Source organism: Sphaeramia orbicularis, chromosome 17 (assembly GCF_902148855.1).
Source record: "Sphaeramia orbicularis chromosome 17, fSphaOr1.1, whole genome shotgun sequence".
NCBI lineage: Eukaryota > Metazoa > Chordata > Actinopteri > Kurtiformes > Apogonidae > Sphaeramia > Sphaeramia orbicularis.
The window spans coordinates 13,429,841-13,443,798 of record NC_043973.1 but is presented as its reverse complement, the minus strand read 5'-3'; the positions used below and the strand labels follow the sequence as shown (position 1 = coordinate 13,443,798).

Here is a 13,958-nt window from a genome sequence, read left to right as displayed (position 1 = left end):
ATTTTGGTCATTGTGGATGATTTGAATAGTGTAAAGGAAAGGAGAGGATTAAGTTGTCGGAGGAGCAGGGCTTGGTATTAAATCATTCCGATATAGCTTCTGTGTATTTATCTTGCTGAGAAGAGGCGCAATGAGATTTCTATGCTGTTTATCCAGTCAGGTTTGTTGTCCGCACTTGCCTGGCTCCTGAGATATTTATTACTGGCATTGTGTCGCAGTCATTTTCTGCCTCTGCACTAGGGACCATAATGCATGCCAAGCAAATAAAGGCCTTTTCTAACCGGTGAGACTGTAATTTGTTTACAGACACCAAACACAGGCCCACTAAACACTGTCAGCACAGTAAAGCCAAGATACTGTATTAAACTCCATTAAAAGAGCTTTAAACTGGGTTCAAAAACAGATGCATTTTCATTTCTGCAGAATAATTACGGCAATCTTAAAGTTAGCGAGGTTTAAAATGAAGTCATAGGACAGATTTCCATTACCATTACAAAATATCAGTCAGACTAATGTTTGGCATGTTTTCACCAAGCAGGAGGCTGTTTTCCTGAATTGTTGAATATTTCTTTTTTGACCTTTTCAAAAATTGAGATTATTTTTCCTCAACATTACATGCTGGAAAAGAGGGAAGAAAATAATAATGAAAAAAAAAGAGTTGCTAGGGAACTTCAAAAAAGGTGTGCAGCTGGTCTGAAGCAGAACCTTTCTAATTCATGCTCTGACAGCGGAGGAGTCCTGTAATGATGGGAGGCTTTTGATCTGGTACCATTAGATAACATTCCTCCTTTCTAGAGTCCTGTTTCCCAAAGGACAAGAGGGTGTATTCAAGCACAGCACAGAGTTTTAGTATCTTCTCAGGTCACATGGATATTTGCAGATAAGCTTGTCTGTTTCAGGTTTACATTGTTAAGAATTTTCCTTTTGTCCATCAGCACACTGTCTCTTTCGGCTTCAATAAGGACGAATAGGTTGTGATTTTTTTTTTTTTTTTTTCCCCATCCTTTTACATTAGGAGATGATTAAAAACAGCATATTTGGGGATTTAGTAGAAACCATATCGGCACAAATTAGGATAGAGATAAGACTCAAGACAACACAGTTATGGAAACAAGAGCCAACGGTTTTCTGCACCACTTCCCCTTTATACCATAAAAGGAACTAACAAAGCAGTGTTCGTGTTTGTACAGCGATATGTGTCTTCCAACTCCATGTTTGTATTGAATCTTCTCATAGTCTAGCTTGCTGATTTTCTCCTACAAGAAAAAATGTGGATTATTATTTTTAAGTTTCAAGTCTTACTGATAAGCCTTTTCCCCGGGCTTCTCAATGTTCCAACTGCTCACTGATACGAGCCAATTAAAACTGTGTACCTTTAAGGATGTTGCTCACGCCAGCTTTGTCAGAATCTGGAGGTATGTTTTGGCAAAAACCTGTCAGTTTCGAATTGTAAAAACAGTCATTATCCCGTTGCACTGCACAGCCTCATCAGTTTTATTATCAGTGTGAGTATAGTGGCATGGTTTTGACACCACCTGACTCATTTCTCGATCTGAGTCATTGCATTTTACATTTTACATGCTCATCAAATGTTAACAGCGATGAAAATGTGAAATATCGCCGTGACATGACGAAGTGGCAGCGCAGTGCATTTAAGACTGATGTTGTGAGCCGAGATGTCTTTTCTGGCCGGCAGTAGTTTATTTCATACATCACCAAGACAAGCACCATTTACCTGGACATTTACTGAGGCAGTTCAATTCAAGAGGGGTACTCAAGGTCAGAACATGAGCATCGTTACCCAAGTAATGAGTCATTGTTCCCTCTGGTCATCTTGCCATACTGCACTACAACATCATACCACCACAGTGTCCACTATATTCAACACAGTGAGATATAGAGAGGAGAAAGGGGACACTTAGCGAGAAAGTTATAGAAACTGAGACAAAGATAAATGAAACATAAAACTAAAGTGTAAGACAGTCAAAGAAAAGTGAGGAATAAAAGACACAATCACAGACTCTAAGTAGCCATCACTGGGTAAAAGGATGGACAGGGGGAAGATTGAGGAGTACAACTCACAAAGCTAATGCTAAGTTACTGATAAGACAGTTGGAACACACAGCGAACTATGAATGAGAAACGACAGCAAACCAAAATTATAGGCACTGACGAAAAAGCAACCACATAGCGATCCGCAACACCACCAAATAATTTGAGCTATTTGCTAAATTCTAACATATACAGTACTGTTTGACCATACAATACAACCCATTTATGCTAACATTAGCTAATGCAGTTACATCTTGCTAACAGGCTGGGTACTGTAATTAAGTACTAGCAAAGTTTGTAAAACACTTGACAAAATCTTAATACTAATACTGGAAGAAACCACCACACTGCTAAGTAGGAAATGTTATGTCAAACACCATAAATTAATTTGAGCTACTTGCTAAATGCTAACATATTCAGTTGTGTTTGATAATGGCAGAACATGTTATGTAATACTTCATTTATAAGAACATTAGCCCTTGCCGTTAAGGTAAGCTAAAAGACTGAGAACTGAAAGTATTATTAGAGGGTTCGAATAAAGTGAATAAGACCATAATGGATTTTGCATGTCAAGAGAACTTTGCTACACGCTGTGGTTGCCGCCTTTTGTTCTTAATATTCAATCTTCCCACCCCTGTATCTTCTTTTTGTTATAAATAGTCCCACGGTTAAATAATAACTTTCCACATACAACTTTATTCGCAACGCCAGTGAGGAAACAGTGCGATGTTACTTCAGAGTCACGCTAAGACACACACACACATAATTGGACGAAGCCAGGCTGACTTTGGACCTGTATGCAGTAAGTCTCTGTGGTGTGACCCCATAAGCAGGGGCGTGAGAACCGCCACTAACAAAGAACGGGGCTGTTACAGCGTGACAGAATTACAGAGTGACTCGGGACTCATGACTGCAAAAAGTGCTAAAACCCAACTTGTTTTAGCTGGTGTGAAAATATGCGCTTGCGTCTCTCGGCAGGTGGGATGACTCAACAGACACAACACAACTCGTATGTGTTTGGGTTAGGAGAGATAGAACACCAAAAGAATGTTCTTGTTTTGAAGATTATTGTGGGGAGTCCTTCTTTCAGGTGAGTCACCAGTAAGGTCCTCTGTGAATGGACTTCCAAAAAATAAGGCCAGTATGCAGTAATGTGTAGTCATTGTAGTGATTATTCAGTTCAAACAGTCTCTGCATGGAAGACAGGAAATTACTGGCAGTAATGTTGACTTTACAAGCGTGAAAAAAATATATGCAGTAATCATTTTGAAACAATCGTAAGTGAGAAATTCTTAGCAGGAATTTTTCAAACTCCCCTGTTGTTACATAACAAGTTGGCAGTGTTTACACAAAATCTTCACAAACCCACTGAATTATGCTACAAACCACAAGCAAAGACAGTGTAAATCACTTCTGAATCTTAGCATTTTCTTTTACACACGACACAGCTTTCCTCTGAGAGCAATCGAAGCATGTGCACCACTAGGACTGTCATAATCCATACTTTCTAGAAATGGGCATAAACAGAAATAAAGAGCCAGTATATGAAATAATCATAATTAATGCTTGACCTTTCTTTGCTCTGCTAAAACCTATAATCCAGATCGACTTAGTGGTATAATGATTTGCCGTTCTATTGCCTCTCTAGATGGCGGCTGCTCACTGCATTATGGCAACTTCATGTGGAAGCTCAAGTCACATGTATGGAGTGGGAGTGGGAGGATTATCTTGTTGATTCCAAGAACAGGGAGGAAGTTTTTGCTCATGAACTTATTCTGCAGTCTTCTTTTCCTTGTTTTTTAGCATCTTTACAAGTGAACGTGCCTCTGTACCTCGTTCAAAGAGTGCTGCACAGGAGTTAATTTTACAGATATTCACTGGTTTTCAGTCACTCCAATATAGATTTTACTGCGACCCGACATTCGACATGGCTCCACTCTGATGGGATACCGACTTCTCGCGCCTTCTGGCTACCTCTGCACCATTAAGAAGCAGGATCATTAGTCTCCGTCTGTTTGGTGCTGCCCCAGTGTTTTCTTGTGTAGCGCTGCTGATATGAACTTGATGTATCACTACGCTACAAACAATAGTCTAAAAATAGAGCCGAGTTGACAACACTGCTCTTTGAGGGCGCGTTGTGTTTGATCTTACTGAGGCCATTTGTGTGCATGAATATGCATGAATGTGTCCGAATATATATATATATATATATATATATATATATATATATATATATATATATATATATATATAAATATCTGCATGCCACACATCGAAATGCTCTCAGTTGTCTGGCTGTTCTCAAGTCCTCAAGTTTAGACCAAAATGTCAAATTTTCTCATGTTTCTGGGAATTCATGATTTTCCATAGGCACACAAAGCCCAAAAATCTCTTATCCTACACATTTTTTTCCTCATTCATTGATTAACACTTTCATAGATTTCTGTCATAGTCTTATTTATTTCAGTGAAAACCTGACGACAATTCCTATTAAATCAATAAAATGAAATTTCTTTGTGATAAAACAAAATAAACAAGTCATAATGTGAAATGTTTCCTGATTGTCTCAAGATATACATATACTATACAGCTGTGCACCATGACAGTCAACCAGGATGTGCTGAATGAAGTTTCAATAAGCTTAACTGATAAATATAAGAGCAACAATGACAATAGGTTATATTATGTATATTAACATATAGATAGTTCATCAGCCTATACCTTTACTCTCATCAGTAGGGGCAAATGACTGCCGACTCCCATTCCAAACAACTTCTCAGTGAAGTTCTGCGTTGAAAATAACTCAGTGTCTCCCTTTTGCCTAAAATGTTCAACTTCAGCAGCCACTGGTTTACTTTGGCTGTCTGCCATTTCACTGTGGGCAGGTAGTGAGGAGCTTGCTCGAGCTTGTAAGTCAAGAGCAGCTGTCCACCATTTCTTTTTTCTTTTTTTATAAATGAACCAACATTGCTTTGGTTTTTCACACAAAAACAATGAGCTTTAAAGTGGTTCACCTCTGCCTAGAGAGGCAGACTGAGGCGTACACTTAAAGGCCCATTCATGCTCGCTTTATGTACGTAAATAGGTATGTCCATTTCAAATGGTGTCAAGTGTCACTGCCTTCATACTTCTGTCCATTGCGTTGGCATGAGCATTTGTCAATCAATCAACCAAGAAGAAGATGTAGAAGAAGGTCAATAATAACCATGGTGATGACAGAAGAGATATTACTAATGTGGATACTAATGTTGATATTGAGAAGGACAGTTGTAATAAATATGTCGGTCTTTTTTTACTAACACATACAGTTGCTTTTGAAAAATTCCACCATTTCTGGAAATTATTCTCTTCAAATGTCAAAACTGCCTCCACGGTTCCTGGTGGTACTGCTCCATATTCTCAGTTTGGGTTCGCAACTGCAAACTCCCAGGGAAAGGACAGTATTACGGACATAATGAACACAGAGGATGGACAGAACGCTCCGTCTGTATACGTATGCATCTTTAACATTGAGCATGAATGGGCCTTAAGTGGTAGTGTAAAGAACAGCAGCATTTTTGCACTACAGAGGATTAGTCAATACAAGATTATACAACCACTACGGCTAAATGTGGCCTTGAATATGTGTTTACTACGAAAAAAACAATGCAGCATCTCTATCAAACAGCATGTGCATATATAGTAGTTGACTCTGGGGTTAGCAGCTACAATGCTGAGCACAGGCTCACAGAGAGAAGACGACTTCATGCAAAGCACGTCTGCTGGTGAGAACAGTTGCTCAGTGTTGAGTAAGGCTGTTGTCTGTCTTTATTTCACTAACCAAGAGCATCTGAACTATGTGTCCCATTTAGCCCCAACACCAACACTGTGATTAATCTCATCTTATTCATTTGTGCTTCATGACATTTTAGCACTGTTTGTTTGTGCAGGCAAACGGCATTCCCTCACGCTAGTATGCAAAAGGAACGGTAGAAAGAAAACCTTTATCTGAGCTGGAGAAAAAGTCCCTTTGGGTAGATTACGCAAGCCCAGCCGATGATATCATCAAATCACCATGGACAGAGAGAAAAGGAAGGGTGGGTGTAAGGAAGATGGGATTCAAATAGAGGGATGGGGAGGCTGGATGAGAGGGGATCTGCTTAAATGCCAGTGTAACGGCTATGGAAGGTCTTAATCCTCCTTCTAGCTCACTCCGAAGCCTTTTATTTTTTCAAAGTTCCTAATGAAATCATCTCCTGCTGTGACCAGCACCCATATGACAAAATTACAATCAATTAAGAGGGAAAATCATGCTTCTAGCTCACTGATATGGAAAGCTGAAGAGGGAGAGGTGTACAACCTCTGTCCAAATAGATCACATACATTAACTCTATGGGTGAGAAGGGGATGGATGCTCAGGAAGGTCAAACTCGCCCACAGGCACTGTAGGAAAAACCATGGATGTGGAAAACCCTCCAAAACTGTCAATGTGCCCACACAGAGGAGTTTTCATGTAGTTCTCTGGACAGAGATGGTGTTATCATGTTTAGTTCAGAAGATATTCCCTTCAAACTACACTGCTCAGAAAGGAAAATAACAACCAAACTGTGTACAGACAAGTGTATTGAAGATGTATTTAAGATGAAAATTTTGGCTCATATTACCTGAAATATACAGTAAACCCAACAGTTAATATCCACTGTATATGTTCATTTTGACTATTTATGCATTTATGTTATGATTTCTTTAGCATGTATGAACCTTAAAAACATGCTTCTTATTCTTGTGTGCTAAGCAGTACAATCATTTGGTTGTAGTGAGGATTTAGACAAGGACAGTGACTGGATTTGATGTAAAAGACAGAACAGAATTCTGAAGATTTAACTGTAAATATATAAGTGGGAAATACTGGGACTGAGGCCATACATTTGCAAAGCTGTATACGTCCTTTGAAAACTGCATTCCATTCATTTTTCCTTCGCCTTGCCGAGTTTGCATTATGATATATCTGCCTGTCCATGACACTGCCAAATACCAAGAATCCTCATAGTTTGCGAGTGTTTATGTATGAATTATTAAGGTAAACATTCGTATTTGCTTTTGGATTTATTGGAATAAAAGTTTAAAGACGGAGGAAGGAGGGGTGGGTAAAAGGAAAGAGTGGAAACAGATACAGAGCAAAAATAGGGACTTATCTTACCTTCAAGCACAGTGAGCTTGGCGCTGGTGTTGATGTCACCGGCGCTGTTGGTGGCTGTGCACTCGTAAATAGCTTCATCTCGGTGTGTGCGCAGCGGCTGGATCCGCAGTACGGAGCCCGAACCGTCATCAAACTCAATCACCTAGAAGAAACAGAGCAAGGCAAAAAGCAGGGGACGTTATTTTAGGGGCCGCTTTTTTTCCCCGTCCCTTCTTTTTAAAGGCTTATTGTAAAAGAAACGCCATTACTTTCTGCATAGTAAAGTAAGTGAAATCTGTGGTGATGGTCGTTTTGACTCCTAGATGTGTTACCTGGGTAACCACACTCTGAGTCTGGGACCTCAGACTACAGACATTCCCACTTTTTTGGACTCTTCTTGGACTTTAAATGTTTTATTCTTTCTTGCCTGTTGTACCTTTCTCAGTGTGATTTTTTTCTGTTGTTTGTGTTCATGAAAACACCTGTTTACGTAGCAGAGATCATGTGACGTCTCTCTGTGCCCGCTATCTGACGTTTCTGTAAAACTAACTTGTAGTAGTAGCTGTTTTCGTTGCTTTAAATCTTTTCCAGTGAGAAACGTGTTGGCACTTGTCGAGTAGATTATTGATGACGGAAAAAGCGAACACCTGCTCTGACTCACACAGGTCGCTGGATGAGGCAGAGGATGATGCAGACAGGTTCCCAGGATTACAAGGTAAAATGAATAGTAGTTCACATTTACTTCAGTATTTCACTTTAGTTTGGAAACACTTTAAATATTTCAGTCAAAGTCAACTTTATTAGTCAGTTTGCCATATGCACAGCACATACAGAAAAACTGAAATTATAACACTTTAAGGCCCCCAGTGTCACAAGGCACAAAGTAGAAAAACATTTTTAAATATAATATAACTGCAAACATACAATGTGACTCCAACGAGCAGGGGTTGGTGAGAATAAACAAAACAAAGTGGCATTTTTCAGTAAAGTTTATGTTTTTATTTTATTTTATTGTACTTCATTTTACATTTTGTGACGTGAACACGTTCTTTAAGAAGAGTTTGAGCTCATTTTACTTGGGTTTATTCATTGTATCCTACACAGTATAGTTAATATATTGAAAACAGAATCCGTACCTATTACTTTGTATTACACTTAGTACTACTCTGTGGTATTTTTACACATAGTATGTTACATTACTGTTTAACATAAAGATGTAAGCCATTTAAGATACAAGGACAAATATTTGAATATTGTTTTGTAATATTCTTTATTATTCTATATTAACGCCACCAAAAACATCTACTGATCTAAAATAATTAATACCTGTTGATCCATTAATCCTATCAATACATGTAAATAATTGGTGTAAAATACAGTTTGTCATTTTTTTCATGGTCATCAGATATGACCCATTTGGACGTTTAGAGGCTCCAGAGGGAATGTGGAAACACTGTCATCCTCTACAAAATTTATTCACCAGTAAAACACCAGTGGATGGAGACACTTGTTTTTACATTCAATTATTGATATATTTGTGGAAAACGTCACTTTTTCTTCCTTTTTTTTTTTTTTTTGTTTTGTTTGTTTCTGATCTAACAACCGTTGAATTTACTCTGTGCTTTAACAAACATCTACATGATCAGTAAATTAAATATAGGAAAATACATGATTAATACTGAAAAAATGCAAAATACAGAGAATAACATTGTAACAAATGGTAATAAATTGCTTAAGAAAGATCAAATAGAGGGGACCATTTATTCAGGAATTGTCACAAAAATACTACTGGATCTTTATGAGTTAAGTTATCAATTCATCTTTGTATTGTCACAGTTTCAGTAGTACATATTTTGCATTCACACCTACAGACCTGTTTCTTATTGAACATCCTTCTATGTCAAAGTGATTAAATTCATTCTGACACTGTCTATTTCTATTCTGATTTTGTAATTCACAGTTGATTGATGCTATTGATACTGATGATCTTTAAACATCTTATTGGGGGGAAGAAAAACGGTTTCACTACTCCATTATAGGGCTGCACAATATTGGAAAAAACTGACATTGCCATTTTTTTAACCCTGCGATATATATTGTCATATGAAAAACTACTCAGGAAGGTATAATAGCTGTGTGGTGCTGATGTAAATAGTCAAACAAATTAGTTGTGTTTCCTCTCGTTACAGGTGCAAGGCACTATCGATACAGAGCACATGTTTCAATATCTTCCTTCTTGTAGCTGAAATAATTCCAGGTAACTGATGTTTTTCCTTTTGGCACCAAGTCTACATTTTCGTTACTCATTTTTCAATGTTGTTACCAGCGACTCAGTCTATGTGAAGGGGCGTGGTCTGCTTTGGTAAACTGATTAAGAACTATTGTGATTGGTGGATCGCTGTGCGCAGTGTGTGTCAGGTACCCAGGTTGAAGTTAGATGACAACACGTTGAGTTCATTTGCCTCCTACATTGCAGGACTTTGCGATGTGACTATTGCGCACACATACATTGCGATGACGATGCTCAAATGATACATTGTGCAGCTCTACTCCACTACACTTCTTCTTCTTTGACAATGAATATGTCTGATCAAATGACAACTTCTTCAAGACATGGCAGCGTTAACTTGTGATGTTTAGAACTGCTATCTATGAACATCGACAGGACCATGAAATAATAATCACCACTGCTTCCACGGCTACATTATGTTTACAAAAGAAACACTGGTCAAAAACAGTGCGAGTTCCCACCTCAGGCACTTCCTTCTGTTTGGATGAGTTCAAAAAGAGGGGGGAGGGGGAATACATCAAGGCGATGTATGGTCAGAGATGGCAGAAGTGAAGAACAGGAGGGGGAAGGATGAGGGTGTGAAAAGACCGACAGAGATGAAGCGGACTATATAAATCAAGATGGAAAGAGATTAAAGAGAAGAGGAGCCTGTCTGGTCTTGCTTGGTGAGAAGAAGAAGTACAGTGATGCTCAATAACAGGGCAAATGACGGTATGTGCTGTGTGTGACCATGGATGTGATAACTTCCAGAGTTATTTTGGAGTCCACACTGGTTACATTTAATCACGTGTGTGTGTGTGTTTGCTTGTATGCATGTGTTTGTGTGTCTCGGGTCTGAGATGTCACATGCGTGCGTTTGTGTGTTTGTGCTCACCTCGAAGCGCTGCGAGCTGACTTTTTTGCCTTTCTTCATCCAGGTGATTCTGGGTTTGGGCTCCCCGGTGGCCTGGCACACAAACGACGCAACGCCTCCCGAGATCCCTGTCTGGTCCTCGGGGGATTTGACAAAACTCGGCAAACCTGAGGAGGACAGAGTAGAGGCATGAGACGGATATATGAAAGCAGTTTAACCCATTAAGAACCATTGCTACTTTTGTGGCAGTTCCCAAAGAAATGTCTTCTAGATTTCACCTTTTTAAAGTGATTTATCACCATTTATTATAATATTATCCTCTGTATTTTGCATTTAGTCAGTGAAAATCATGTTTTTTTCCTCTATTTAATTTACTGATCATATAGATGTTCACTTAAGCTCTGATTAAAGTTGAGGGTTATCACACTAAAAACAGACAAATATGAAAAAAAAAGTGATTTTCTCTGCAAATATATCATTAACTGAACATAAAAACAAGTGTCTCCATCAGCTGCCAATGATCCAACTCCATGGGTTTCATTGGTGGATTTATTAGTACTTTATTAGTACTTTATTTTACCAGGTAAAATCAATTGAGAACAGTTTCTCATTTACAATGATCACCTGGCAAGAGGCCCTAACAGACAAAAACAGTGACAAAACAAAACAGAACAAAAGAAAAATGGATAAAAGGAAACAGTACAGATGAATCCAAGACTCAAAACCAAATCAGTGTTGTAGAAGATGATAAGGTGTTTACACATTCACTACGAAGCCTCTGAACGTCCATATGGGTCATATCTGGTGACCATGAAAAGATGACAAACTGCATTTTACACCAATTATATACATGAATTGACAGGATTAGTGGATCAGCAGGTATTATACATTTTATATCAGTAGATGATTTTGGTCGCCGGTGGAGGAAAACAGAGGAGGAAACTGGACAACAGAGGCAGAGCTGAAGGTGATATTAGTTCCCTCTTGCCATCATATCAACAGTTACCTACAGGCATCAGCTTCTTTACAACAAAGGGGGGAAAAATGAGAAACGTCACATAGGGCATTGTTACTGCTGCTCAGTCAGCCTTTGTCTGCTTGTCAGTGTTTAATTCCTCACCTTAGCTTCACCATTTGTTTGAAATGTTGTCACCCACAAACAAAGAAACTACACTTCCATGCATCTGTCATCAAGAATAGTGTTAAACTCAAAAGAAAAAAAAAAAAAAAAAGGAGGGAAAAATCAGAAAAGAAATAAGATCAAGCTACTGTTAATTAGACACTTTGGGAGTTAATCAGCTTCTTCTTCTATGTTCAGAAAGCCCATTTTTGGCTGATTATAACTGATAACTGCTTGGCATGCCTGAAAATACAAACAAAGCAATGTTGTGATTCTGTTTCTGATGATTTCAGAGATAACCTGTGATTACATCAACGCAGCAGACAACCTTGGAAAACACCTCAGAGAATGGCTTCCCCTATTTTCCTTCAGGGTGGGATTTTTTTTGCCCCCCCAAACCAGAGCACCACACCCAGGATCACTGTAAACTGGACAATGTGGTGTTTGTTTCAGCGACAGTCAGTCTAAGTGGACTTGATGCTACAATGAGCAAATGTGATACCGGCCAGACTTTTTTTTCTCCTTTTTTTTGCTTTATTTACAGCCTCAGATGTGCACAATGAGAGTCTGGCTTTAACAACATGACACAATGTCCTTTTCACCAGTCTCGTCATCTCGTGTTTCATCTACAGAGACATTAAAAGGCGAGGTGTGGAGCACTGGAAACCACAGAGATGACGAGTATACACACTAGGGTTGTGTACGAGCAAGAATCTGATAGAAATAGAGTAATGCATGGGGGTCAAACTCAATTTCATCTCAAGCGGGCCAGATCATGAAAATATTAGTGTAATAGCATATACATAATGACAACTAGTGTAAAAAAATAAGTTATGAATAACTTAATAGCTTATACATGCTGAAAATATTCACATTTACAATCTAACCTGAAAAAAATTACATTTAAGAAAAATTTAATTGCAATTTTAACAGTATTATGTCTCAGCTTATCATTTATATACTGTATATGCATTATGAATCAAATCTACACAGGCAAATAAAAGCTCTGAGTAACAGGCAGAATACTGTTAAAATTGCACTTAATTTTCTTTAGATATTTCAGGTTGTTCATATTTGTTCTGGTTATTCACCTTTTATTGCTAAAGGACAGTTTGTATAAATATTTTCATAACATAACATTTCACATTAAACCAAGAATGAAATTTTGGAGTTGTCATTATTTATAGGTTATTATGCTATGATTTTACTTAAGATCACAATAGGGCTGAACTATTAACTCTTAATATCTTCACTGTAATTTATGCACTTTGCAAATCATCCCACGGGCTGGATCGGAACCTTTGTCGGGCCGGTTTTGGTCCACACATGTCCTCACATGATTGACACCCCTGCCCTAAACTAAAAACTCACAACAAATAAATGAGGCATTGAATTTCTGCAAGTTTACCACCACCATAGTAGAGGGAGTGTGTAAGAATCTGGAAATAAATGTTTTACTACTTATTTATTTACTTATATTTCTTCTGTCTATTAAATTCCCACATCCATATTTATAAATGTATGAAAAAACCTTCATCCACAGCCGGTTTTCACCCATGAGCCGCACCACCATCACATGTATGAAATCCATCTGCAAGAAAGAGTCTCCAACCCAACCCCAAAACCATCACACTTGGGTTGCCTGAACCACTCTTTCAAATGGCCATCGTTTTGATATCGATGGAGGCTTCAGCGAACACGTTTCCCATGTTCACCTGTTATATCATCACACTCTACCCTCACATAGGGAGTGAAAGAGTGGTGTTGGTGGCTGTCCTTGCTCGAGGACATCTCTGCAGTTGAGCTTTCTCAAAGCAATACAACAGTGAACAATAAAAGGGACACGGGGGCTGCAGTGTGTGTGTTTGTGCGTGTGTGTGTGTGTGTGTGTAAATATAAAACTGCACATATATTCAGATGGAACCACTGAAAGGTGCAAACGCAGATGTAAAACCCACATCCTGCCAAACACTTTTAACTAGGGCTGCACGATTTTGGCAAAAAAAAAAAATCCCGATTTTTTCCTCTAAAAACTTGATTTTCGATTTTGATTTTGATTTTTGGGTAAAACTACAAAAGACAACAGAAGTCAGCATGTCGTTTTCGTGAGCAGCCCACAATGCAAGGCACTGCTCTGACCTCAAATCTGTGATGGTATCATGTGATGAACCCCCAGAAGTTTATTTTTTCTTAATTAAATCTTTATTGAATGAAATAGAGTATACAAACAATGTATGCAACAAGAAAATAACATAAGTTTGCCAGGGGGAATACACTATAATACAATGTCCAAATCAGAGCAAATACTTATGTTTTTTATAGCCTTTTTGTTTCCAGATTTATCTAACAGCTTTAAATAAAGTTCAACATCTTTCAAAAAATAAATAATATTTGTTTTTGTGTTACAGAACTTACATTTGTGAATGAAAAATTTAGCAAGAGGACTAAATTAATTATTTAATTTTTTTTAATATATATATATATA

At 38.2% G+C, this 13,958-nt stretch overlaps 1 protein-coding gene across 1 annotated transcript in view; it reads right to left on the bottom strand.

The window, feature by feature from the left end:
- LOC115436593 (receptor-type tyrosine-protein phosphatase F-like) overlaps positions 1-13,958 on the bottom strand; it is a 256,047-nt gene that overhangs the window by 136,044 nt on the left and 106,045 nt on the right. The window contains 2 exon segments of the mRNA XM_030159483.1: positions 7,232-7,373; positions 10,375-10,520. Of these exon segments, the coding sequence (XP_030015343.1) occupies positions 7,232-7,373; positions 10,375-10,520 (288 nt within the window).